Raw genomic sequence first — 26,351 nt, forward strand, 5'->3', positions numbered from 1 at the left:
AACCTGGACCGACCAGACCAGAATGAACTTACGGACATCAGCAAAGGAAGAGAGTGGGTGGATTTTATTGTACTTCCCTTCCAGGAACCCAATTTCCCAGGGTCGTGGCAGATTCTCCCCCACGAAGTTTTTAAATCAAGCTGGGCTGTGTTCTCCAAAGCTCTGAGCTAGGGATATCTGGGGGCAGGTTTCTGGCTGGCCACGCAGGTCAGACTAGATGATCACAGTGGTTCCTTCTGGCCTTGCAATCGATGACAGCAGCATTCCTCTTGCTACCCCATTCTGGCACCGCTCAGCCTCCACCAGCCCACTGCGGGTGGGAGCAGACCCCCGGCTGACGGGTAGGAGACAGCAGCCGGACCAAAGAGCCCAGCGGGAAGCTAGGTGTGAATGTGGGTTAGTGCCCCAGCGCCTGCAAAGCAGCATTGTTGCTCAGTGGCTTTCCCGTCCACGCCGACTCTCCGGGCGCTGCTGGAGAGAAATCAGCGTGTGGTTCACAAACCAGCACCCGTCTACATCATCAGAACGAGGCACTGGAGAAAACAGGAGTGGGAGAGGAGAGAGCCGCTATACGGGAGGAAGGCACGCCATGCCCAGGCTGTGAGGTCTGGTGAGCTCGCTGCTAGTTACCCCGAGGGGACCGCAGAACTGAATTCACCTGACAGCTGGGAACACTCCTGCCCCCCCAGCGGCGTTACCTGTACGGCGTCGGACCGGAGTGCCTGCCACGAGCACCACAAAATAGCAGCTCCTGGGGATGCACGGGGATGGAGAGCGGGTTTGTGCGGCTCTGATGCGGAGCTATGTCTGCCGATGTGTAACTATTGCGCTCCTGGGATCAGAGGTGCCATCACACGCACCCCCTCCCCCAGGGATCCCAGCAGCAGGGCCGGCTCCAGCTTTTTTGCCACCCCGAGCGGCGAAGAGAAGAAGAAAGAAAGAAAACAATAAAAAAGCCACAACCAGCGGTATTTCGCGGGTGCTGTACAGCGCTGCTTCATCCGTCGGCAGCAATTCGGCGGCTGGTCCTTCCCTCCGAGAGGGACTGAGGGACCCGCCGCCGAAGATCCGGATGTGTCGCCCAAGCACCAGCTTGCTGTGCTGGTGCCTGGAGCCGGCCCTGGCCAGCAGGCCACTGAACTACATTCCAGAGCCGGTGATACCCCAACTCCCAGGCCTGGCTGGACAGTCACCAAGTGCCACTAGCAGCAACAGCAGCCACTGTCCATCAGGGCCAGCTCAGAGCGAGCCCGGATGATACGAGAGGAAGGAGTGCCCCCCTTCAGTGTCTGACAGGGAACCCCCACCCTACTAGGGCACTGGTGCCTGCAGGACTCATCAGGCAGCTCCCCCCAGGACACTCTGGAGGGCAGGAAGGAGAGGGTTGGGCCCAGCCCCATCACCAGTCCCGCTCGGTGGGCTCCCGGTAGGGCAGCCCTAGCAGCACGAAGACGTCCCTCTCGGTGGGGGTGGGCAGGACGAGGCCGGGCCCCACCTTGCGGCCGCCGGGGGCGCGCACCACGGCGGTGTGGAGCGCGTGCTCTGACAGGCTCATGCCCTTGGTCTTGGCCAGCGCTCGCATGGAGCGGTTGAAGTGGGCTGAGCCGGTGAAGTACAGGAGGGCGCAGGCGAACTCGCCGTGGGGCACCACGATGATGTCGAGGCGCCGGTGGCGCCGGCCTGGCCCGGGCAACCGGCACACGCCCAGGTACTTCTTCTGGTTGCCGCTGTCTTCTTGGCTCACCAGGTCGTCGGTGAGGAAACCTGCCAGAGGAGCAGCGTGAGAGGAGGGGACGGGCTGTGACCCCACCCTCTTCCCTGGCTCCCGCGGAAGCATCCCATAATCCACTGTACGGGTCCCTGGGCTCCTCCTAAAGGGGGCTCCTGGGCACTGGCTCTGGGTGCAGCGGGAGCACTCGCCAAGCCGCACCCGCTGCGCCGGCAGCACCAACGCTTGGCCACCTTCGAACAAGGGTCCTGTTGGGAGCCGCCCCCGCTGCAGCACCGACCCAGCCAGCTTCCCGAGCTCTGTCGCAGGCCCCCCAAGTGAGAACGCCCCTGGGACCGGCTCGGGTCCATCGAGCCCAGCATCCTGGCTCAGACAGGGTCCAGGACCAGATGCTGCCGAGGAAGACCCCTGTGGCAGGTACTATGGGGCACCCACCCACAGAGAAAGTCCTCCTGACCCCCAAGGCAACAGACCATCCTGGATTCAGCCCTTTAGTGTCTGATCCACAGGCAGGGCAAGGCCCCGCGCCGGCTGCTCGCACTGACACAAACCCCTTCGCCTCCCATCGCGGAAAGTGCCAGCCAGCCGCCCGGCTGCAAGCCACGTACCGCTCCGCCGCAGGCTGTCAAGCAGCTTGTCGAAGACGCCGCGGTGAGACTGCCCGTCAGGGTGGGTAACCAGGACGTCCACATCGCCGCAGGTGGCCTTCCCCCGTCGGTACGAGCCGCACGCCATGCACACCAGCCCAGGGTTCAGGGACCGGGCTGCTTCTCGCACCTTGGGGAAGAGTCGGGATCAGGAACCGGAGACCAGCACTCGCCTCCTAATGCCCTGGCCCAGTCTCCACGGCGCCCCCACACAAACAGCACCACCTGCTGGCCAAAGCCCGGTGCCTGCACCTAACCTGTAAAAGGCACCAGCACCTTCCGCTCAGCACCGCTCTGCCTACGCAATGCAGCACAGACACTCAACTCTGGCTTGGCAAAAACGGGCAGTCTAATGATATTAGACACGTTTGCCATTAAAGTGCCACGTATCTACAGCCACGCACGGGTAGCTAGGGGGCCTCCCATCCCAAGGGATACCAATCAATCTCCTAGAACTGGAAGGGACCCCGAAGGGTCATTGAGTCCAGCCCCCTGCCTTCACTAGCAGGACCAAGTACTGATTTTTGCCCCAGATCCCTAGGTGGCCCCCTCAAGGATTGAACTCACAACCCTGGGTTTAATGCTCAAACCACTGAGCTATCCCTCCCCAAGAGCCTTACAAACCACAGAAGTTGGGATTACTTTGCCTGTGCGCTGAAATGCAGCCACCTCTGGGGTGGAACCCGGCAGCTATTCTGCATGGGCAATGCGAGCCAGCCAGTTCTGATGGCTTCATTCCTGAAATGCTGGAGCGGTGCGAAGGGCTATTCCGGTGCCAATCACACTGACAGCCACAAATCATTCCAACACCAGCTCTTCCCTCTGCCCGGGCTCAGACAAGCCCAGCCTGTCCAGGACACAATGGCGGGGGCAGGGAAGCAGGCTGGGGCTCGAAGGGGGGTGTCAATCTCAACTGTCCCGAGTCAGTCTCCAGGATCATCCTTCATTAGGGAAAGAGAAACCCATTAACCTTCGCCCCAGAGGTGCTCTGAGAAGCCAGGCAGCTTTTCTCATGCAGATCGACCCCTCCCCTGCTCCCTTTCTTGTCTCAAATGAAGATTTCTAGAGAACTACAAGCCCCGCTGGAGTCTGAAAGCGCCTCAGATCTTGGTGTGAGAGGCAGCACGGACGGTGGCTAATCCCGTCATTCTCCTGTCTGTCTCCTGGGGCCCAGATCCCGGGGGGGGGGGGGGGGGGGGACGCGTAATCCCCTCAAACCAACAACAGCCCCACCCCTCCTCCCTAAGGGCCAACGCTACACCCTAGCGGGCTTGGGAACGAGGCGGCTGGCTCCTGAAAGAGCTCTAATCCCGCAGTGGGGATGGCAACGCCGGCGGGGGCATATTCTTCGCGGCCAGGCCCCGTGGCCGAGTGACAGCGTTGCACTGGCCGCTGCTTCCATGGTGATCACAGAGCAGGAGGGAGCAATGACAGAGCAAGCCCTCCCCCAGCTCTCTGCTAGCGCGGGGGCAGATTGGGAATTCAGGGCGCACCGGGCTGAGCCAGCGTCCAGGGCGAGGTAAGGCCTTGATGCAGAGGAACGTTTGGGGGGTGCGGGAGGGGCAGATACAGCCCATTTCCCTCATATGGGGATTTTTCATCCAATGATGCTGACCCCGGCCTGATGACCAGCAATGGCTGCCCCCCATGAAGCACTCCCAGAATCCTTTGCAGAAGAAGTGCCAAGGAGTGGGCACAATGGTTTGCGTGGCTCAGGAGGACCTGGGTGACGGCAGCTGGTTCTGTGGGAGATCAGCGACAGAGAACAGGCGCTGGAGGGTAACATGCAAACTGCCCCCTTTGTAAGTTACAGGAGGGATTAGTGCCAGGGACAGACCTGTACACACACACCCAGCCCTGCTCTGTTGGTAAAGAGCCACTCCACTAGCTCTCACCCTCCTGCCATCCTGGATTGCCAGCGCCAGGGATTTCAACCACAGAGATCCCTTTGAATCACAAACCCAGCACCCATAGCCCAGGGCTGCGGCCGTCTAAACCGCCATGGCAGGGAACGTTCCCAGCTCCCATTGCTCCTCGGCGCAGATTGTCAGGGAGGAAAACCAGACTCCAGCTGGCCTGGCAGTGGTTGGACTGTGCTCAGCACCGCTGCAAATCGAAAAACTTGGGACATGACACTGAACTGCTCCGTGCCCCAGGTCTGCATCTGCATTAAGCCAGGAAGGGGTGCGGGAGGGAGGGGGAGGGGGGGAGCAGGCACTTTGAGATCCTCAGATGGAAGTCCCTGGCAAAGCACTCAGTTAACAACTCGGTCCTTGGCAGCTCCTCCGAGCAGGGCAGGGCATCTGCTGCAGGAAACGTCCTACGCCTTTGCTGGACACAGGAAATGAACTTCTCGAAGACTCAAAATGAGTCTGGGTCCCGTTTTTTGTTTGTCTTTTTATTTTCATTGCTGCCCCTGCACTTTCACCCGGCTTGGGACCCAGAGTCCCAGCTCTGCTTGGGGACAGGCTGGGAACCCCCAGAGAGAGCCCAGCTCTGCAGACCCAAGAGCGTGGGAACCTTTGGGTGTCAGCCCCCTGCCTGTGATTCCCTGGGGCTGGGCTACTTACAGTCTGTTCTATTTCGGCAGCCTCCTCTCGCGGCATTCGCTCCAGGAAGTCTTCGTAGTGCTTCAACCCTACGGCCTGCTGGCGGGTCAGACGAGCCTGGGTGCGGATATCGTCCAGGGTCCGGAAGCCCTGTCCCAGAGCACATGGAGACAGGGGGATCACTGCAAGGACTTTGGGGATTGGTCCTGCTTTGAGCAGGGGGTTGGACTAGATGACCTCCTGAGGTCCCTTCCAACTCTGATATTCTAGGATTCTATGACTTCGCTCCTCCAATGCCCCCACCACGGGTCTAGGGGGTGTCACGGCTCAGGCGACCAAAGCCGCTGGGCCCAGACCTTACCCAGGGAAGCGACCCTACTTGTACGGCTCCCCCTGCCCGTGGGGACTCCAGTGCCCACAGGACCGTTAGGCGTGCAGCTTGGACGTCACGACGACGAATGCTGCCTCACCACGCGTCAGCAAAGCGTCGCCGCAGGCCAGCCTGTGATGTGGGTGCCAGTCTAGCACCCAGAACAAGCCTATTCAATTCCAACATGAAACACCCCAGGCGGCCTGTCACAGGCCTAGCCTAGGTTCTAGACCCCCCCCCCCCCCGACTCGACAAAACATTCACAGGGCAGCCAAGCCACAGAACTGACGGCTCCCCACAGCTGTCCCATAAAACTTTATCGCTCCCACCCCTCCCCACACACCGACTTTGGTACATGCCCTAAAGGCCAACAAATATGGGCTCTGGCAAACCAGACTGGAGTGGTGAATTCCAAGGCCACAAGCCCTTCCCAGAGAACGTCCTGCCATCAGCCCCGGCTCCTGCTTGGGCACCTCCTGTGATCTCAGCTGTGGCAGTACAGCCTAGGGAGAGGGGTCTCACACACACGCAGCCCTTGAGGGTCAAACCCAACACCTTCAACCCACCGGAAACACCCAGCCAGTGCAGTTCACAGAGCCTGAAGTCACGTGCTCACAGCCAGAGACGCTGCTTAGCACGCAGGCGGCTGCATTTTGCACCCAGTGCCGCTTGCACAGGATTTAAGAAGCAGCCGTGTGCTTAGGGCGTTACGAGGGGCTGATCTTGGGGTGACAGAGCCAAGAGGGGAATGCTGAAACGCTGCCAGTGAGCACTGTCGGCAGAGGAATAGCAGGAGGGAGTCCGCTATGGCCCGACAGGCCTTCTCTGCTCACGGTGTCTGAGAGCACACACACTCCATTGGAAAGGAGGAGACAATGACCTGTTGGTACCACATCTGGGCCGTCTTGACTCCTGCTCCCCAGATGTTGGAGAAGACCTCCAGCACTGCCACGCTCTCGCTGATGTGGTCCAGCTTACGCAGGTGGCCGCTCTCCAAGATCTCCAGGATCTTCTCCGCCATCCGCTTCCCGATCCCAGGAATCTTACAGGCTTCCTAAAGGCAAACACAAAGGAGCGGCCGGCTAACGGGCAAGCTACTGAGCTGCCCCAGGGCTCAGAGACGGGAAAGCCCAGGGGGCTGGTTCACACCGCTGAGCCAGGTTCGCACTCAAGCAGTGGATGACAGCACCGGAACAGCAGGGCATGGGCTCTGCACACGGTACCTCTCGGCCAGTTTATGGCAGGCGGACAGGTCGTGGGACACAGTGTAACCGTAGAACATTGATCGGACACATCGGCAGCCGCGAATGTAGCGTGTCAGCACCTCAGACATGCATCCAGCTCTGCCACTGGCCAGTAGCTGAGGCTTCAGCAGGAGAAAGGCCCCTCCCTGCGCTGCTGCTAACTGAACGAGGCAGTAATGCGGGAAGGAAATTACTCCAAAGCTGGGCCCGCCAGCCTGCAGAAGCTCAAGGCTCCATTCCCCTTGCTATCATCTTACTCCCGCTTGAAGACTTGAAAATACCACTCATCCTCAATGAATCATATTCAGGCTGACTGAACTGGTCATGTCCACAGCCTCCCACGGCAGGGGCCAACTCCGGGGAACTGCACGTCTGGAGAGAGGACCAGGCAGCCTTGTAATTAAGGCCCAGTTCTGAGAGTTAGGACTGGTCCCTATTCCCACCTCTCCTGCGATTTCACCCTGCTCACAGGATAGTGGGTTTCTGGTTACCTGGTAAGAGGTGACTGGTTTGTGGTAGCTCTTGAGTGCATTGATGGCTTTGGAGTAGCCCAGAGCCCTCCACTTGTCCCCTTGGACGGTGTAGGCTTTTCCCAGCACTTCCAGCTTCTCTGTGATGTGCCGGTTGTGATTCTCTTTCTTGCTGTCAGAGGACTGAGCACAAACCCACTTGCCAGCAGCAGGGGGCACTGTGGTACAGCTGCCACTGGACAGCCCCGAAGAGGTGTCAGGGCAACGTCCTGAAATTAGTGCTTCCAGGTCTCCCTGGGTGACGCTGGTCTCTTCCCCTTCGCTTCCTTCATCATCAGAGACCCTCTTCAGGGAGAGACAGAAAAGCAGCAATGAAATAATGCCTGTCTCTCAAACACTTCCTTGGGACTGGCCCCAGCATTCCCTGGGGCAGGAAGTCATCACAGCACTAGGGGAGGTGGGTAATCTCCAGTGTGCGCTGAAGTGCTGTTACAGTAGTGGGAAGTGGCTGTGTTCGCTAATGATCCGTGGCTGTGTATACACCAATCCCACCCCCAATCACACCTAGTTCACACCTAAGGCACAGGGGAAAGATCTGGGCTTTTGAGGTGACTAGGATGCAAGGGGTTCCACGGATGTGAGATACTAGTGTAACCAGCAGCTATGGAACGGCTTTTATGCTCTACAGGCTGCAGCCACTAGAGGGTGACATTGTCACCTAATCGGAGCTGACCCGCCAGTCAGTGGAGGGCAGTGGTACTGCACAGATGCACATGGTGGATATTCGTGCAAAAACCGGTGTTACTGAAGCGTTAAAGCTGCGCAGTTAAAAAGTCGGGCAATGTAAAAGTTAGCGTTCAGAAATCATCCACCAGCTGCGTCGCACTTCCTGGCTATTTCATGCCATGCAGCGGGGTAGAGTTGACATTGTTGGAACATTAAGTGACAGAAAAGCCAGGGAGTGAGAAAACGTAAACTGTGCAACCCTAATATTGCACTAACACCGATTTCTGCATTTTATTTCCTAGAAAAAAAAATGAATGAAGCCTGGAGCTCAGAGTCGGCAACAAGGCTTGTAAGCTCTTTAGAGCAACCTGTGCAAACTTAACTAGCCACACCTGAATGCACAGCACACATCCCCTCAAGTGCACACTTGTAGCCTTAGTCAGTCTGTGATTTTCAAATGCTCATCGTTGTGTTAAATCAAAAACATTTTTTCCAAATCTACAAAAGAGCCTATGGGTAAATGAGGCTATTTCCAGGCTAAGATTCCAACCTCACCCTTTCCTGCTATACTTGTGTCTTAAAAGAATGGTTGAAACTTTCTTTAAAGGGTTTTTTCCCCCTCACCTAATCCTAAAGATGACTCAAGAAATGTTGCTCAAATGCTTAAAAAGACTGCTCTCCTCCACAGACCAGGCCTGGAAAATTTAATCACAGAAGGTAACTCTATGAAAAAGTTACAAGTCTGCAATCAAATCGCAACCACAGCAGATGCTGCCAAGCGACCACTATAATAAAACTCCTCACAAAGCAGGAGGTCTGCAATGGAATCCCTACGGCGATTACAATTGCCCCTAATAGTGGGGTTCGTTAATAGTGATGATTACGACGTTAGCAAGTGATGCAAATATCAGCAAAGAGAGGGGAATGCTAGGAAGGGGCCTGGAGAGATTGGAAACGTGGTCACAGGAGATCGTGCCTGTAATATACCAGCTAATATATCTAGGGGACAAGGAGGGAGAAACCTTAACAAAGAGGGAACCAGTGGACAGCAAGTTAGGTCCTGGTTGGTGTTCTGTGCCATCGCACGGCCATGGCAACTGGGGGCAGAAAAACCACAGTGCAGAGGAGCAGCTCACTCTCTAGGTGGCCCTGGGACATTCCTGGCAGGAGAGCATCTTACCAAAAAGATGTCAGCAAACGGGAGTGAACTCAGAAAAGGGGGAAAAGATAACGCAAGGTCTGGAGAGGCTGCCTCTGCGAGGTATTGTCCAACCCCATTACTGTAGTACCTGACACCTCGCAATTTTTAATGGATTTATCCTCAACACTCCATGAGGGCAGGGCTGTTATCCCTACTGTGGGGAACTGGTTGGGGTGAAGTATCAGAGAAAGCTTCCTAGTAGGGAGGTGTCTTAGGCTGGTGAAGTCTCCCCAAGGATGCAGGGGAAACACTGGAGTTTTCCGGCTTAGCTTGGCCAAAGCCCTGGGACTTGCTCGGCTGGGAATGGTCCTGCAGGGACAGACACCTAGAAGGTGTTTTCCCCCCTCTAACATCCAGGAGAGGCAGAGAGAAGCAATAACAACGCCCACATCGCTGAAAACCCCAAACACTGTCGCCGCCTTTTGGCTGGGGTAGAAACCGACACTTGTTAGCCTTGCTCGGCTAGCACGAGCCAACAGAGCAACCCCGCAGCGTGTGTTTGGGATGACACTGACCTGGGTTTGAAGGCTTCGCTCCTCCACGTGTTGCTGTACTGAGGTGGCTGGGCCCTGAGGCAATATGGCTGCTGTCTGTGCTTCAGCCTTCAGCTCCAGGGCTTCCTTCCTTGGCTGGGGTTGGACAGTCTCACTGCCCAGGAGCTGCTGTTCCCCCTTCGGCAGATCTCCCTCCTCCAGGTACCTGCCAGGGGCCAACATGGAGCTGAGCAGATTCAAACGCAAGGAACACAAAGACTTCTCAGCCCAAACCCAGGCTGGGAAATCCTCTCTCTGGTTTGGGGATGGGGCAAAGAGCTAGTGTTCGCTTTGCTCAGCCACGCTATAGATTCATTGCTCGGGCTATGCCTGGCTCCCTCACACCTCACTGACTGCCACGTCTATCCCCTTGCTAGTCCAGCCCTGGGCTCCTCCTACACAGCTCTGTGGATACACCTCAGGCCTGACCTGCAGCCCCCCACTAGTCCATTCCCGGTCCGTTCCTGGGCTTAACTGCCAACCTGCTCTCTGCTTTCCATCTGCAATAGGCAGGAAATGGTATTTAATTGTTAATCGTTGGATTAGAAACATGCCCTTGTTATCGCTAATGAATCGGGAATGTGTCCAGCAGTTAGAGCAGGTGACTGAGAACCAGGATTCTTGGGTTCTATTCCCAGCTGTGCTATGGACTCATTGGGTCACCTTGGCACTCTGTGCCTCAGTTTCCCCATCTGTGACATGAGAATGATATTGACCCCACCAGCAAGGGGGTTACGAGGCATCATGGATGAAAGGTCTCTGGGTGGAAGGTCACGATCTCAGTCCAGTTCGGGCAGGGACAGAGCTGCTGCTGGGGGGGGAGGGGGGGCTGAATACCTGTCTGGGATGAAGATGCTGTACCCAGTGGTATCCAGCAGCTTCTCCTCTCTAATGCACAAGCTCAGCCAGGCTGCCTTCACCAGCTGGATCCCGGGGGGAAGCCTGGCCAGTCTGAGGAGGCGAAAGGCCCGGTCGCAGTCCATGTCTTCTGCCACTATGACGTGCGTCACCTCCGAGGAGAGCTGGCTGCAGACGCGGCCCCCCTTCTGGACAATCTGCGTGTGAAAGATCTCTGCTCGGGCCCGCCCGATGCCCGCTGGCAGCACGTAGGCTGTGACCGGCTTCAGCCATTCTACAAAGAGGAGGCACAAGGGAGAGACATGGGAACAGCTTCCCAAACGGAACAGGTTACATACCTTGCATGGCCTTACTGGGACTGTCAGCAGTGTCTGGCCCCAGGATGACAGAGACCATGGGGTGCCCTGGCTTGACACATAGAGTTGCCTAGCCACAGCCCCCTCCCCCGGACATCAGGGTTGCTTGGCACCAAATGATCTGATAGTATTTCAGGAAAGATCTCACCCTACATCTGCAGTTAATAAACAGGGACATGAGTCTGACAGACTGTGTGGAGTGGGTGTGGGTAGTACCTTCAATGCTCCCGGTTTCCTCCTCTTTCAGCACCTTTGGAGGGACCTTCCTCTCTGAGTCATCCCTCATCTTCTTCCTCTTTGGAAAGGCTTTGACAATTCCCCTGGGCTCCATGGATGATCATTACAGGGTGTCGCCTCCCTGGGCGAGCAGTTAACGTTCCACTCACTGAATACCAAAGATAAAGACAAGAATTGTTTAGAATGCCACCATGTGGGCAAACACGTGTTTCCCTGACTGAGTTCTTCAGTTTTTACTGAAACTTTCCAGAAATACTCAGCCTGAGACAGACAGCCGTAAAGGAAAATTTCAGCTACAGTTTGGCAAAGTTATAAGCAACTGAAAAGAGGTTCTTCTAGTGGAACATGTCAGATAACTAACTGCAGGCATTGCTACCAGCTCCGCATATAGTAATCACCTTGCAGCCACTTCCCAGCTTAGACAGAGGAACAGATTCCTCCAGCACTGAAATGCAGCGACCTCTGGGGTGGGATGTGGCGGCCGTTTAACACTCAGACACCATCACTACCTAGGACAGCAAAAGGAGGAGAACCCGGTCTCCAGCTTCAGCTGCAAGTGAAAATTAGCGAGGTATAAAGTAACTAACTGAATTCGTATTTGGTCACACCACCAGAGTTAACACCCCAAAAATAACATTGGATCTTGCCTCAGGGCAGGGGCTGGACTACATGGCCTTTCCAGGTCCCTTCCAGCCCTACATTTCTACGCGACTGTGATCTTTAATGACCATCCAGGAGTGATCAGGGCCTTCGTTTTCATCCCATCCAAAAGCCAGAACGCTCCGGCACCACAGTCCACTAGCACTATGCTGGAGCTTTGATTCTCTATGGACTCTGAGAGGGTCCAATTCCTGCAGCACCTGGGTTTTGCTTAGAGATCGCCCCTCCAAGTACTGAGGCAGCCCGACCCTGCGTGGCTTGCAAGATATAATAAACCCACAGCCAGTCTGGGTCTAACAGGAACACAAGCTAAGTGTCCATACAAGGCCAACACAACCCTGCATTTGGTTTTCAACACTAGAGGGGAAGATTTAACTTAAGAAAGAAAAAGAACCTGTACATTTTGAAAATTCTACTTCATGAAAACATTTCTGTTCCTATGAAGTTTTGTCAGACGCTTCCTTTAAAAAATGGCATTCTGGGGGCTGAAGTAAAATCCTCTTGAACTCTTCAGAGATTTCCACCACGTTGCAAACAGACCCGACACTCCGGAGATCATTACGGGCCAAGAATACTAGACGTGGAGTTGCCGCACTGATCCCAGATTGGACCATACCACACCCCAGCCAGGCAATTCAGGGCGAAGAGCAAGGTGCTGTGTTGGGAGGGGGGAATGCCAGAGCTCACTGCAGGCATTTCAAAAGCAACCAGCAGGGTGGATAAAAATCAATTATTTAAAAAAATAAAAAAATCACATTTTTTTGATAAAATGTTTTTTGAGGGAAAAACTATCTAAAGATAGTTTGAATTAAGATACATTATAGCTCAAAGATATCTCATCATGGAATCAGATTTCAGAGTAGCAGCCGTGTTAGTCTGTATCCGCAAAAAGAACAGGAGTACTTGTGGCACCTTAGAGACTAACAAATTTATTAGAGCATAAGCTTTCGTGGACGACAGCCCACTTCTTCGGATGCATCATCATGGAATAGGGATTAAAAATTCTAATTCTATAGTCTGAGACAATATATTCATGTCATGTTTAAGAAAAGTTTTGTAAATGAGTTCCAATAGTTCATGGATTAGGGACCCAATCTTATGGGGTTCCAGGGGCTTCTGTATAGATTATTTAGGTTAATCTTTCTCTCTACCCAATGGGACTCAGTGCTCAGTTTAGGAGATACCATCAGAGATGCTTAGTTTTGCAGTTCTCAAACTGTGGATTTGTGTCTCCAGAGGTAACATGCTTGTTAACAGCAAAAATGTTTTAAAATAAATAAATAAATAATGTGTAGAGGTGAGAAATAACAGACCTCAACCCTACTGTCCCTCTGCATATTTGGGTACACAGAGTCAATCCCTTATCTCTCTCTAAAAGTGCAAAGTTTCAAAAAGTTCAATGAATAGAAGATTGTTGGGGGCGGAATAGATCTGGACAAGGAGAAGTCTGGAGATAAATGTGAGAAGCAAGGGACATATGCTTGTTTTGTTACAATATTGTATGTTTGCTGTTGAAGAAAAAAATCCAAAATACTTAACGTTGTTGTTTTAGTTAAATAAAACAATTTAAATGTCTGTCTGGTGATGTTCTCCTCCTAACACAGCATGGCAAGAAAATCCTCCAAATATTAATGATTAACCTGTTGAAGTGGAGATATTTATGAAGCCATTGGGAGGTGAACTATCTGCTTCAGTTACCTTTGGTAAATGAAATAACCAAACAATCATTCAGTTTCTGATATAGCTGCAAAACTAATCTGAAAAGTTTTCAAAATAAATCACTGTTTAAAAATGTATACTGTGTACCTTCTAGAAATGAAACCTACATCTATCTCTGAGTTATGAAGAATATGTATTAAGGTTATAACAACCAACAAGAATGCACTTTTATGTAGAAAATCATGATTAAATCAAGTCTTCCTGACTAGTGATTTAAATCAAATCCACCCGGGGAACCAGTGATTTGGATGCCTCTATCTCCGGGTACCAACCCTGAGACCCGCGCTCAGCACTTACTGTGGACCAGACCCCTTCAGGGGATCTCACACCAGGGATGGGGGAAGGGAGAAAGGACCATGGGGGAGGGGAGAGGCCCCGTACCCCACACTGGGGGGGCGGGAGAAGAGGGCCCAGCCGTGGGGGAAGGGAGGGGAGGGGCCCCGTACCCCACACCGGGGGAGTGGAAGGGGGAGAGGGCCCAGCCATGGGGGAGGGGAGGGGCCCCGTACCCCACACTGGGGCGGCGGGGGGAGAAGGGCCCCAGCCATGGGGGAGGGGAGGGGCCCCGTACCCCACCCTGGGGGGGCGGGAGGAGAAGGGCCCCAGCCATGGGGGAGGGGAGGGGCCCCGTACCCCACACTGGGGCGGCGGGGGGAGAAGGGCCCCAGCCATGGGGGAGGGGAGGGGCCCCGTACCCCACACTGGGGGGGCGGGGAGAGAAGGGCCCAGCCATGGGGGAGGCGGGACTCGGGGACCCCCCAGCGAAGGGACCAGCCCCTCCCCCGCCACTTACTACTCGGGCGGGCCCGGCGGAGCAGCCTGGGGAGGGGGCGGGGCCTCGCGCGCCCAGCGCTTCCGCGTCCGGCGGAAGCGAGCCGGTTGCCATGGGGACGCGGCCTAGCCGCCATGGCGGGGCCGAGCTGGCTGGAGCGGCTGCGCGGGGCCCGCAAGAGCGCGCTGCTGCAAGACGGTAGCGGGGGGCTCGGGCCGGGCGGGACCTGGAGCCACGGACACGCGGGGCGGTGGGGGGCAGGGCCCAGGCCCCCCCCCAGCCCCTCGGCCAGCCCCTCCCTGCACTCGGGGCGCTGGGCTCAGGGCGTGGTGGGAGGTCATGGGGGCCAGGGCCAGGCACATAGGGGGAGGGGCTGGGCCCAGGGGGAGGGGCTGGGCCCGGGGGGAGGGGGAGGTGAAGGGGGAGGGGCTGGGCCCGGGGGGAGGGGGAGGTGAGGGGGGAGGGGCTGGGGATGATGGGGGAGGGGCTGGGGCCCAGGGGAGGTGAGGGGGGAGGGGCTGGGAGTGAGGGGGGCCCGGGGGAGGTGAGGGGGGAGGGGCTGGGAGTGAGGGGGGCCCGGGGGAGGTGAGGGGGGAGGGGCTGGGAGTGAGGGGGGAGGGGCTGGGGCCCAGGGGAGGTGAGGGGGGAGGGGCTGGGGATGATGGGGGAGGGGCTGGGGCCCAGGGGAGGTGAGGGGGGAGGGGCTGGGAGTGAGGGGGGCCCGAGGGAGGTGAGGGGGGAGGGGCTGGGGCCGATGGGGGAGGGGCTGGGGCCCAGGGGAGGTGAGGGGGGAGGGGCTGGGGATGATGGGAGGGGCTGGGGCCCAGGGGAGGTGAGGGGGGAGGGGCTGGGAGTGAGGGGGGCCCGGGGGAGGTGAGGGGGGAGGGGCTGGGGCCGATGGGGGAGGGGCTGGGGCTGGGGCCCAGGGGAGGTGAGGGGGGAGGGGCTGGGGATGATGGGGGAGGGGCTGGGGCCCAGGGGAGGTGAGGGGGGAGGGGCTGGGGATGATGGGGGAGGGGCTGGGGCCAGGGGAGGTGAAGGGGGAGGGGCTGGGGCCCAGGGGAGGTGAAAGGGGAGGGGCTGGGGATGACGGGGGAGGGGCTGGGGTCCAGGGGAGGTGAAGGGGGAGGGGCTGGGCTCCGGTTCTGGCCTCACCTTGCCCCTGTTGTGCGTAGGGAAGAGGAAGGTCCATTACCTGTTTGAGGATGGGCTGGAGATGGCTGAGGAGTACGACCTGAAGACCAGCCAGCTGCTGGGTAAGTGAGAGGTTCCCTGGGCTGGCCCCGGAGTTGCCCTTAGTAACGACTCCCCCCCAGCCTGGCGCTGTAGGAATATGTCGCCAGACGGGCGGTTGGCCAGAACGCAGCCTTCCCCCCGGCATGCTGCAGAGTCAGTTCTGCCAGTAGCGACCCGCCTGCAACGCCCAGTGACTTCAGCAGGGCCAGCCTGGCTGCGACTGGGCGCAGGCAGCGCTGAGCTCCGTGCCACCCTGGGGAACGTCTCACCCAAACGGCAGCACTGCTGCCCTAAGGAATTCAGCGTGGCAGGATGGCATTGCCATCTGCATTGGCCGAGGGTGCAGGGCAGGAACACGGACCCTGGTGAAAAGTGCCACAAGGGCTTCAGTTGCCTCAGGTGGTCAAGCTTTTGGTTTTGTCTCCCTCCCTCTGCAGCGACGGTAGAGTCTTGATTCAGTACCATCTCAGAAAGAAGAGCTCCCGCGGCTGAGTCGCTGACACCACTTGCTGAGTTCAGCTGCATGGGGAGCAGCAGGCCGTTATCTGCCCTTTGGGGGAAAGGGCTCTGGTGGTCATGGGAATGAGACCCCATCAAACCCCTAGTCTGACGCAGCCACGGCTCTGCCTGAGGTGTTTGCTGGGATTTTTCACCAAAGAGCAGCTTAAAGAAAAGGGGTGACCTTTCTTCTTTCCTCCACAGCTAGAAAGTGGCGAGAGAAGACTGCTCTGGGGAGCTCTGGCAAGTGGCAGGTTGAGGTGGGAGAGCCGACCATACACACTGCGGGAGCGCTGGAATCCGAGCTCATAAAGGAAAGCAGCTCCAATGTACGTAAGGTGGTCCTGCTCACAGCAGTAACTAGACCTACAGCCTCACAAGCTGCAAGTGGCTGGGAGGCTGAGGTTATGGCTTATCTCCTTGGACTTGCTGCCAAGGTAGAACACTAAACTCTAGGGCCACCCCTCAGCTGTGTTAGGACTCAGGTCTTCGGCATCCAGAAAGTGGGGGACTGGGGAGAAAAGGGAAGGCCTTGCTGTCTCCAAGGGACTTGTAGGTTTCCTACGTGGAGGAATCTCCTTTATTGCCTTGCTGGCTGCCTCAGTTGTCTGTCCTCCATGAAGCAGCTTGAAAGGGCACCTGGAAATTCCAGTGAGTGTAAAGCACTGAGAGGGTGACCGCTCCAGTGCCTGCTATTTATATGTCCCACATGCAGTGCTTTATGCTGGTTGGTCAATCCTCCCGGGAGGCGGGTGGGGGGAGTCAGTCTTTGTCTCCATTCTACAGCTGAGGAAATCGAGGCCCTCAGACATGCCCAGGGCAGCACAAGTTAGTGGCAAAGCCAGAACTAGACTCCAGCAGTTGTGGATTTGTAGCCCCTGAGGAAAGGCAGTGGGCAGTTCCTGGAGAGCCTGAGGCCAGATTTCCTTGTACCAATGGCAGCATAAGTCTCCCTGGCCCATCTACGCAGTGGGAGAGTGATTGAGAGGAAACCTACCCTCACGGTAGGTGCAGGTGCTGCCATGGGAACAGGGAGAGAGTGCCTCGTCCCAGGCTCCATATTGCCTGTCTGACACTCCTGGCCCCAGTCAGTAACCTTAGCATGTAACCGCGGGAGCCCACCCCAGCTCTCCCATCGGCCATGTCTGTATTTGCTGTAGCCCATCTTCATGAGGAGAGACACACAGAACAGTTTCCAGTGGCGGATCCGGAACCTGCCCTACCCCAAAGAGGTCTACAGCGTCTCCGTGGAGAAGGAGCAGCGCTGTTGTGTTGTCCGTACCAGCAACAAGAAGTCAGTAAGCACAGCACTGCCTTCACCGAACTCTCCTTGCTTGTTTTGATTGGAGCGGGATAGAGCTCGAGGGGGGAATAGGTGATCAGACCGGGGAGATGTTCTCTCCAGCCTCTGGGGGAGAGTTAGGTGGCCTGAGCCATTTCTTGGGTGATTTATACACATGGCTTTGCAGACCCCTCATCCCCACCACTAGTCAACTCTTGGGCTCCCCAAACAGTTCTGCTGCACCTCAATCCTGTCCTGCAGCACCCTCTGGTTCAGGCCTGGGGCCCCTGACATACCATAGGCAGTGGTTCCTCCTTTCCTCTTCCCTAGACTGGGGTCCCCCATGAATGCACCTCAGATATAACCTAGTCAGACAGTTCACTGCTAGCTGTTCTGAGGCCAGGCTGCATGGGGAGGAGGGGGCATTATACCTTTGAAAGTGTAATGCCTCATGTGCCCCAATATGGTGGAGCAAACTGCAGAGTGTGTCTATAATGGATGGAGTCCGTCCTCCCCCAGCACGGCTCTCTTCGTGTGGGAAGGCCCTCTGGGGGCACTGCAAGGACCACTGACCAATCCCACTGCCTCACACTGACGGTGAGCGCTGCCCAAGGAAGGGCTTCCTCTACCCTCCATCCTCTGACAAACCCTCTGGTGACCAGGCGATAGAACTAGCGCTGGGGAAGAGCCAGGACCCCTCCCAGCCAGCTCCCTGCTGCTTGCAGTTCTCCTCAGTTCAGTAGCTTCTCCAGCCGTCAGTAACCTGGGGCTTGCTCCCTCTCCTAGATCACCGATGTAAAACCGGCCCTACCCTGATCTGGGGGGTACCCTCCTGGAGACATCCCCGTAACTTGACACGGAGACGCTAATCAAATTCAGCAAGTCAGGGTACCTGAAGCCACAGAAAGGACCATTGTAACTACCCAGATTGGGGGTGGGGATGTAGCCAGCTGCAGAAAGGTGCCTCAGTTACCCCAAAACAAGTCAACTTTCTGATCTAGAAGTAGAGAATGCAGCCAGTGGCAAAGCCAGCCCGGCTCTGCCATGGGTAGGGAGCAGCTGTCAGAATAAAAGGAAGCTTAGGTCTGTCCACACAGCAGTGGGGAGTGAGCCCCCAGCCCGGGTCCATAGACTCACACGACCTTGGCTTGAGCTCGCACACGGACACCTGCAGGGTGGATGCTGCAGCTGGGGCTCTGAGCAGGGGTGACTAGCCCAGGTATCCCCTGGAGCACAGCGTTCCCACTGCTGTTTCTAGTCTCCTCCATGTAGACATACCCCTTGAGACCTGCGGAGCCCTTGGCTTGTTAAATAGAATTCCCTGCTGTAGAATGACATGGTGCTTTGTGCACCGAAGGAGACTGGCTCTGCCCCAAAGCGTTTACAGTCCGGGTTCAGACACGGGCCTGCAGTCATGGGGACAGAGGAGGAGAGTTCAGACAGGGGAAGGAGGGATGTGAATGAAAATTCCCTTGCCTTCCATGTGCGAAAGGGCCTACTTGCAAAGTGGGGACATTCCAGGGGTTGCTTACCCCTTGTTCTGCTCTTCTCCATCTTCGAACAGTGTCGCTGGAGCCAGAGAGCAATGAGGTTACTGGGGAGAACCCCACTCTGGAATTGCCCTGCTTAGCACCCAAGCCCTCTAGGCCAGCTCCTCGGAACTGGCTGTAGGTGGCGCTGTTGCCAAATAACTGTTCCTGTGACAATTAACAAGGCCTGCACTAAAGCAAAGGGAACAAGTGGCAGCCGTAACCCTCCTCTGCCAAGTTCCCCCTGCAGCCACAGAGAGGGGGGTACGGGGGGCTGCACTAGGAACAGGACATGGCCACCCCTCAGCATCTAATAACCACAAGGTCGGAAGGATGGGGGTAGAGGTGCCTGTGCTCCCAAGGAAGTGCTGAACATTTGGGGTTCTCAGCCTGGGGAGGTGCAGGCTGAATCCACACAACTGGGACTCGAGGGGGAGGAGTGGCCAGTTACTCAGACAGAACCACGTCCCAGGGCTCAACGTCACACAGCTCAGGTTTGTTCCACCTGCTCGGAGCAGGGTTCAGGCGGCTGCCTCCCGCGCCCTCAATGTGTTTGCTTGTAGAAGGGTTTCTATGTCGAGGCGGCACCCTGCCTTTTGCCTCTGGAGAGCTGGTTGAGTGACGAGAATGGCAACGTTTCGGCTGCAGGCCAACCTGTGCTGGTGCATAGAGTTTTGCACATGCGTGTACATTTGCCATTTTCACCTTGAAGCTCGTTCACCAGCTGGAAGGTGGGGAGGGGGCGGGCGGACAGGGACATTCACAAATGCTCGGGAGTGAGTGGTTGTGCACAGGAGTACTGAAGTGACAGGCCATTTCATTAAGCTGAAGGGAAGAATACTCACTGAATGGGCAGCGTTAGATGACTGCTGCTAGCACCTAGAAGCTCTCCCATCAGTCACTTAACTAGTAGCCTTGGAGCTGAAATCGGCCGTATCCAACGACTTCTTATTTCGGGTTTGAGACGGCTCCCCTTCAAATCAATGGGTGTTCTTCCCTTCACTGGCAGCGTGCTCGGCGCTGTACAATAGGACACCAGAGTTACGAACTGACCAGTCAACCACACAGCTCGTCTGGAACTGGATCAGGCAGCAGCAGAGACAAAAAAAAAAACCAAAGTAAAGGCAAATACAGTGCAGTACTGTGCTAAACAAAATACTAAAAAAAATAAAGGGAAAGCAGAATGTTTTTCCTGCTTTGTAAAGTTTCAAAGCTGTATGAAGTCAATGTTCAGTTGTAAACTTGTGAAAGAACCACCAGAACTTTTTGTTCAGAGTTACGAACGTTTCAGAGTTATGAACAACCTCCATTCCCAAGGTGTTTGTAACTCTGAGGTTCCATTGGACAATCTCAGGGCCTGACTTCGCAAGAGGCTGAACACTTTTAGTACTCACTGTTTTCAATGGCACTCGGAGATCCTCTGTCAGGATCACAAGCCTGTGGAGGACAGTGTACTAGCAAAGATAATGTGCTATGCTCCAGGCAGCACATGTTCTGAAAAGGCCACTTCTCCTCCCGCAGCAGTGAGAGTCAGAAGAGACTCTATTGAAGCCAGTATGGTTACATAGCTGTAAAGCTAGTGAGAGATCAGAATCACACCCCAAGCCCGTACAGATCAAGTACATCCGTGGGGCAGGGCCTGGACTGTTGTTTGTGTTTAGTGTGCGGGTTATTGTGGCAGCGCGTTAAGGAGGGAGCTGAAAGTTGTTAGCCTGCAGATGCTTCAGGTCACTCAGAAAGGGCTTACGTTTAAAACTGCCCTGTTACTTCAATGACAAGTACCTTGGCGACGTCTGAGGAACCTTGCTATGGAAATAACGTTATAAGGATCTGAAAATTGCTCTCCTTAAAGGACCGTCAACTCCACTGGCCACGCTGCAGCTGTGAGCACAAGCCAACCTGAGTGGGATTAGCTAGGAGCTTTACAGCTGTCTGTTTTGTGCTCTGGTTTTTAAATTAGTTTTCATTTGTTTCCTGCTGACTACGGCAAGCTTGTGCAGGGAGGAGCTAGGAGAAGTAGTTCTGGAAGTAGCAGCAGCTGAAGCAAGTTATGGAGCAGGCCAACGTCCCTTGTGGACAATTCGGATAGATCACTAGGTCCTGGTGCCTGATTCTATCCACCATAGCCAGTGGGAGCTCCATCACTGACTTCATTGAGAAGGATCACACCCCCTACAGATGACAGGTGCGTTGGGCACAATGCCTTTGATAGTTGAATTCTTCTGGATCCTGGATCTAGACCCTGCTTGACTAGTAATAAGCAGACACTGGTAAAGGAAATGAATCCACAGGTGGTTAATGCACCATCACAGGAGAGAAATTAACCATCCCAGAGTTCCCACAGCACTTCGCATTTCAGTTAACTCGTTACCCAGGGGAACACAGCAGTTCAAAGGGGAGAGGTTCTGGTTGGAAAGCAGTCGCAACTGAATGTCTGGACTCTGGCTCTAAGTCCTCAGTTACTACATTGCAGTCAAGGGTTTCGTAAATAGAATTCTCTCTCCAAGTAAACCCATTTCAGACAAGACGAGCAATGAATTCACCTAAGCAACACATAACCTCTGCCAGCATCTAGTCAAGGAGCGGCCCGAGAGTGCAGTTCCGCCCTCTGCCACAAGGGGAGAGCCAAGGGCAGAGAATGCCAGTGGCCCGAGCAGGGCTAACAAGTCCATTTGCTGGTCTCTGAGCAAGAGCCACACACCCAAGGCAAGGGGTGCTGGTAGCTTCCGCCCAGTCGCTCCCGTTCCCTCTGGCCACGGGGAAGGCTGCTCAAGTGGGATTTGCCTAAAACCTCTTGCTGTAAAATAAATCCATTAAAGTAAATTCTGAAAACAAAACCACAAAGCCGCCTCCTCCCCGCCCGCCGAACCTGATTCAATTCTTGAAGCCAGAGGTAGCGGTAATGTTACCAGGAGGAGGGGGATGGCCAGGCAGATCTGGTTTCCTTTGATCTTGTCACAGATTTGAGTTTGAGGCCAGTCAAAGCCATTCTTCTCCCCTGCTCCTTAGTCCTGGGGCAGCAGAAGGCTGGTGTTTCCATTGATGGCTCCCGAGCCCTTTCAAACAGTGGGTTTTTCTGTGTACTGCGGTTTTTGTCTAAGCGGTAACACTTCCTTACCATGTCTTTGTGTTCATCTAATCTCTGCTGTTTAACCTTTGACACTTCCATTATTATCCATGTCTGCCACCTTTCCCAAATACCGACAGCAGCGACAACACAGAATAGTTTGAGCCCTGCGGTAACAAACCGCTTGCATTCCTCCTGAGCGGGAGAGCCATTTGCCCTTTGTATCTGTTTTCACCAGGACTTGGAAAATAAACTAGCTGCACTTGGGGCAGAGGTAGAGAGACGCTGGGCTTCATGCAAAGGCAGCTTAATGGAGGTGAATCGCTCATGCTCTGACAGTAGGAAATAAACCCTTTTCCGGCCAGTTCGGGGCACCTTGGGGCCAGAAACGTGTCAGTTTCACAGGCCAATGGGGCTGCAGGCCTTGATGGAGGATGAAAGCCTGAAACCTCAACAAGGGCTGGAGGGGGGATACCCTCCATGGAGATGGTTCATCAGCCCCCAGAGGGAGAGGATGGCTCAGCGTCAGCCAGCAAGCCGCAAGGGGCGGGGGCTTGTGGTGAAAGTCCCGGCCATACTGGGCCAGACCAAAGATCCGCCTAGCCCAGTCTCCTGTCTTCCCACAGTGGCCAATGCCAGGTGCCCCAGAGGGAATGAACAGAGCAGGCGACCGTTGGGTGATCCATCCCATCACCCATGGGGCTCTCTGTGCCTTACCTCAGGCAGGAAAATGAGGCTACAAGGGCTTATTAGTGTGTTAATGGGCCACGTGCACCTACCTCCTTCCCTGCCTGGATCAGTCTGCTCCTGCATGCAGCACAAAGCTCCCCAGACTACTCTGGGAAGCGGTTCTTGGTTCTGGCTGCCCAGCCGAGAGTGCTGCCCCTTTCTCCACAGTCCACGCTGGCCCAGACGCCCTCAGCTGGAATGCAGGGTAGCAGCGATGGCGGCGTGAGGTGGGACTACACGGAGAGGCGTCAAGAAGCAGGCTGCCGACAGTCCCTGTTTGTAGGGGGCCAGCGTGATCCCCCTGGAATCCGGTGTCCCAAGAGCGGCGCCACGTCACCGGAGAGCTTGACAAAGTCAGGGCAGTTCCGAGAAGAACAATAGAAATGATTGAATCAAGCTGTCCAGTCCCCCAAACAACTGACCGTTTATGGCTCCCGGCAGAGACGGCCAAGCAGTGGAGATGCGGCTACAACTATTTCAAGAAGAGCGGAAGATTTCGGAGAACGAGGCGGGATGGGATCGGGTGAATAAAGGGGCGAGTTTGAGGTTCCATAGCAAGGAGACCCGGCTGAGCCAGCAGGGCTGACCCTTGAATAGTTCCCCAGGGGATGAGAGCTGCAGCCGTGGGGACATTTAAAGCCAGATGTGACCAAATACTTGACTGTGTTGGAAGGCACAAGCCTGCACTGAGCCCCAGGTGATGGGCTAGCTGGGACCCAAGGAGCTTTCGTTTGGATTTCTGATTACAGGTCCTGGGCCTGGGGAGCGCAGCAGAGGCACGTACCAGCTAGTAACGCTGCACTTGAGGAACAACAGGTGCCTCTTCCCTTGGGAGCGCCACTGTCCCCAGCAGACCTCGGAGGAAGCGCGAGGCTGTCCTATGTGCCCCTTGCCAGGCCGGCAGCACTCCAGCTCAGAGCCCTTGTGCTAAGACAGTGGGAAGGCCAAGGCCCTGCCCACGTCCGCCCCTCGTTCTCAGTCTGCTCGGAAGCTCGGGCTAGATTTGGAGAAGCCAGTTTCTGAGACACGCTTGGCTCAAAGGATGCAGCCGTGGCAGCAGCTCGCCTCTGCTACGAAACCATGGACTTGCAAAAGCAGTTAGAGCGAGTCTGGCCTGGGCCCCTCCTGACGGCAGGGCTGCCTTTACGAGCGGCCGCTCCTTTCGCATCCCTCCATTACTGGGGTCCCCACAGCAGACACCTGGGGTCGGATTTGCAGAAGTGCGGAGCACCTGCAGCGGGGCTGGAGCGCTCAGCTCCTCACCACAACTCGGTGGCCACTTGGGAAAGCTTTGGCCCGAGGGAGGTGCAGGCAGGGCTCTGGCTGAGGGGGGGTGGGAGCAGACTGGCCTGCCGAAGGGCGGCGTTAGCCTAGCAGAGTCACCTCGCTGGTGTGCAGGACAGAATTTCAGTCTCTCCCCTCTCTTGTGTTCTTGTGCAGGTATTACAAGAAGTTCCCCATTCCTGACATGGACAGATTCCAGCTTCCCCTGGACACGGCTGCCCTGAGCTTCACTTATGCCAATGCCACCCTCATCATCACGGTGAGATTCCAGCCCGCGCGGGAGCTGTCCAGCCTCCGTTTCACAGCTAGGGTGTGGGAGGCCGAGAGAGGAGATTTGCCCGAGGTCCCAGAGGGGATGTAGTGCCAGAGGTGACCTGCCTGCTGGGTACTCGTGCAGTATCTTTGAGAGCCAGTGTTTGTGCTGACAGTCCGCCCGCTGCCAGGCGGCCCTTGGGCGCACGGATGTGCTCTCTGCCTAGCTCAGTGTGAATAGTGCAAGGTGTTACAGAAGGGCCTTCTGCAGTGCCGCCCCCGAGGCCTGGAACACGCCCCTTCCTGGGGCAGCAAACTCACCCCCTCTCCTTCGGCAGGCCCCCCGCCCCAGCTCCCTTTTCCTGGGGGGCCCCTCAGTGTTACTCCCAGGAGTCTTGGGATGAGTCTCACACACAGGGAGGATGTGCCAGCTCTGCAGTGAGACACAGCTGTGGGCTCAAGGTACTCGCCAGCTGGGGGGGAGGGAGTGGCTGCCTGCAGCCATCGGAGGCGAAATGGTCACCTCAGAGCTGCAGCTCCTTGTCTGTCCCAAACGGAAAAGGCCAGCGACCACAACGTCTGCTGGGAAAGGATCCTGGTCAAGGCAGCGTTCAGGGCCCTCTGCTGCTCCAGAACTAGGCCAGCCGGACCATCCTGTAGCTCTGGTCTGACCCGCCTGCCACAGACTAGGGCATTTCCCCGCTGATCCCTGTATCCAGCTCCTTAGGCTGGACTTGGCGAGGGAGCTCCCAGGGAGATGGGGTCTCCAGCTCCCTGCCCTCCTTCCCCAACACAAAATCTATTACACGCCTCGGCCAAGAATTCAGCATGCACTGAAACTTCCCAGGGCTCTCCTGCTCAAGGAAGTTCCTTCCCCATGGCCCGGGCGGTACCCGCTTGGGGGAGAAGGGGGAGCTGCAGGGCTCTCGAGGTGAACCTGACACCTTCTGCCTGTACTCTAAAACCCATCCCAAATCGTGGCCAATGGTCCCTAGCCTGGGTGCTGCCCCAGCGGGCACCAGTCGGATACAGGCAGGCGGCAAAGGAGGCACATTTCACGCTGCTTTCTGCCTGGATCCATGCTGCCAGCAGGGAAGCTGCTGGCCATGCAGTGCTGGTCTGAATGGGAGCCCTGAGCGGCCGTGTCTCTTCCCTGCAGTACCGGAAGCCCCAGGAGATCCTGGCTGCGGAAGAAGAGCTGCAGAAGGAGCTGAAGAAGATCAAGGCGGCTAACGATGGGGACGGGGAGTGCAAGACCCAGTAGGCAGTGGCTGTGGGGGGGGGGGTGGTTGGGGTTCTCCTGGCAGAACTGCGCACTATTTATTTGGATTTTTTCTAGTAAAATGATTTCCACAGGGAGGTTGCTTGGTTTGCGAGAATCGGCCACACCGCACTCAGGTCCTCTCGGACGACTAGCACTGAGCTACGCAGTCCCTCCGGCAGCATGGGAGGCCAGAGAGTGAGGGAAATAATGCTTTCTCCTCCCCCAGGAGCAGAAGCTCCGAGCTCCCCCTGAACGCTGCGGAGCTATTTGGAGATGGCTCCCAGCGGCGCTGACCCAAAGCAGGCAGGGGGTTGGGTTTGTGCCAGGAAGAGCAGGCTTTGCAGAGGCTCCCCTGCCTGGTTGTGTCAGAGGAGCTCCCGTCATTCCGGGGAATCTTTGGCTGATCCCCGTTGCCCTGGCTGTGAGGGGCTGGTGTCCGCTCCCTCGAGCTGTGCACTTCGGAAGATGATCTTGGGCCTTAACCGCCTTTGCAGACAGTGCCAGGAACCACCCAGCAAGTCCCTCCGAACACAGAGCAATGCAGCCAGGGAGCAGCAAGTGGGGTAAGCAGGGCAGGCCAGGACATGGCGTATGGGGCATTGCCGGGAGAAGTGACTGTAGTTAGTCAAGGTGCAATTTGGTCGGCACAGTGGGGCCAATAAACCTGCTCTTTCCCATAGCACCAGGGGCCCATAAGTGCTCACAGGCAGTTTCCCGACTCCTCCGAAGTCATGCTGGGCCCCTGGGGAAGAGCGCCACCTACAGCTCTGCTCACTTCTCACACCTCACCTCAGCCCTGGTGCCCTCCAGATGACAGCAGGCTCACCACGGCCACCCTTCTAGTTCCCTCCTCCAGCCAGGTCAGCCCTGCACCGCTCAGGGGAGATCTAGGTTTACTTGGTCCTACATCAGAACAGGGGGCTGGAGCTGATGACCTCTTGAGTCTATGAAAACAACCTCCCTCTCCCGCAAGTCCCAGGGCCCACCCCTGCAGAGTCCAGCCCTGCGAGACCTACACCTGCCAACTCCTCCATACAGCACTTTGCCCACTCCCACATCACTGGCAGACCCTTCCCCCCTTAAAGGTACCACTCTCTGGTTCTCCCAGCAGGGGATGGCCGATTGTTGTCTCTTCAGTT

General features: G+C 56.3%; 2 protein-coding genes across 3 annotated transcripts; one reads left to right on the plus strand and one right to left on the minus strand.

Annotated features, from left to right (window-relative positions):
* Window positions 1-45: 45 nt before the first annotated feature.
* Window positions 46-23,853, minus strand: POLL (DNA polymerase lambda). 2 transcript variants are annotated; one of them, XM_005289395.5, is made up of 9 exons: window positions 19,462-23,853; window positions 10,900-11,068; window positions 10,307-10,601; window positions 9,452-9,635; window positions 7,031-7,354; window positions 6,176-6,349; window positions 4,947-5,075; window positions 2,338-2,506; window positions 46-1,764 (listed from the first exon to the last, which is right to left on the minus strand). In XM_005289395.5, the coding sequence occupies exons 2-9, from the start codon at window positions 11,012-11,014 to the stop codon at window positions 1,400-1,402; spliced, it is 1,755 nt and encodes a 584-aa protein (XP_005289452.2). In that variant the 5' UTR covers window positions 11,015-11,068; window positions 19,462-23,853; the 3' UTR covers window positions 46-1,399. The 2 variants fall into 2 exon arrangements, with proteins under 2 accessions (XP_005289452.2, XP_065408747.1); XM_065552675.1 differs by lacking the exon at window positions 19,462-23,853 and adding an exon at window positions 14,093-14,239.
* DPCD (deleted in primary ciliary dyskinesia homolog (mouse)) lies at window positions 14,140-25,307 on the plus strand. Its single transcript, XM_065552677.1, has 6 exons — window positions 14,140-14,269; window positions 15,247-15,327; window positions 16,010-16,134; window positions 16,966-17,099; window positions 23,853-23,955; window positions 25,108-25,307. Exons 1-6 carry the CDS (start codon window positions 14,206-14,208, stop codon window positions 25,210-25,212), a joined length of 612 nt encoding a protein of 203 aa, XP_065408749.1. The 5' UTR covers window positions 14,140-14,205; the 3' UTR covers window positions 25,213-25,307.
* The last annotated feature ends 1,044 nt before the right edge of the window (window positions 25,308-26,351 follow it).

This window comes from Chrysemys picta, chromosome 7, assembly GCF_011386835.1.
Source record: "Chrysemys picta bellii isolate R12L10 chromosome 7, ASM1138683v2, whole genome shotgun sequence".
Classification (NCBI taxonomy): domain Eukaryota; kingdom Metazoa; phylum Chordata; order Testudines; family Emydidae; genus Chrysemys; species Chrysemys picta.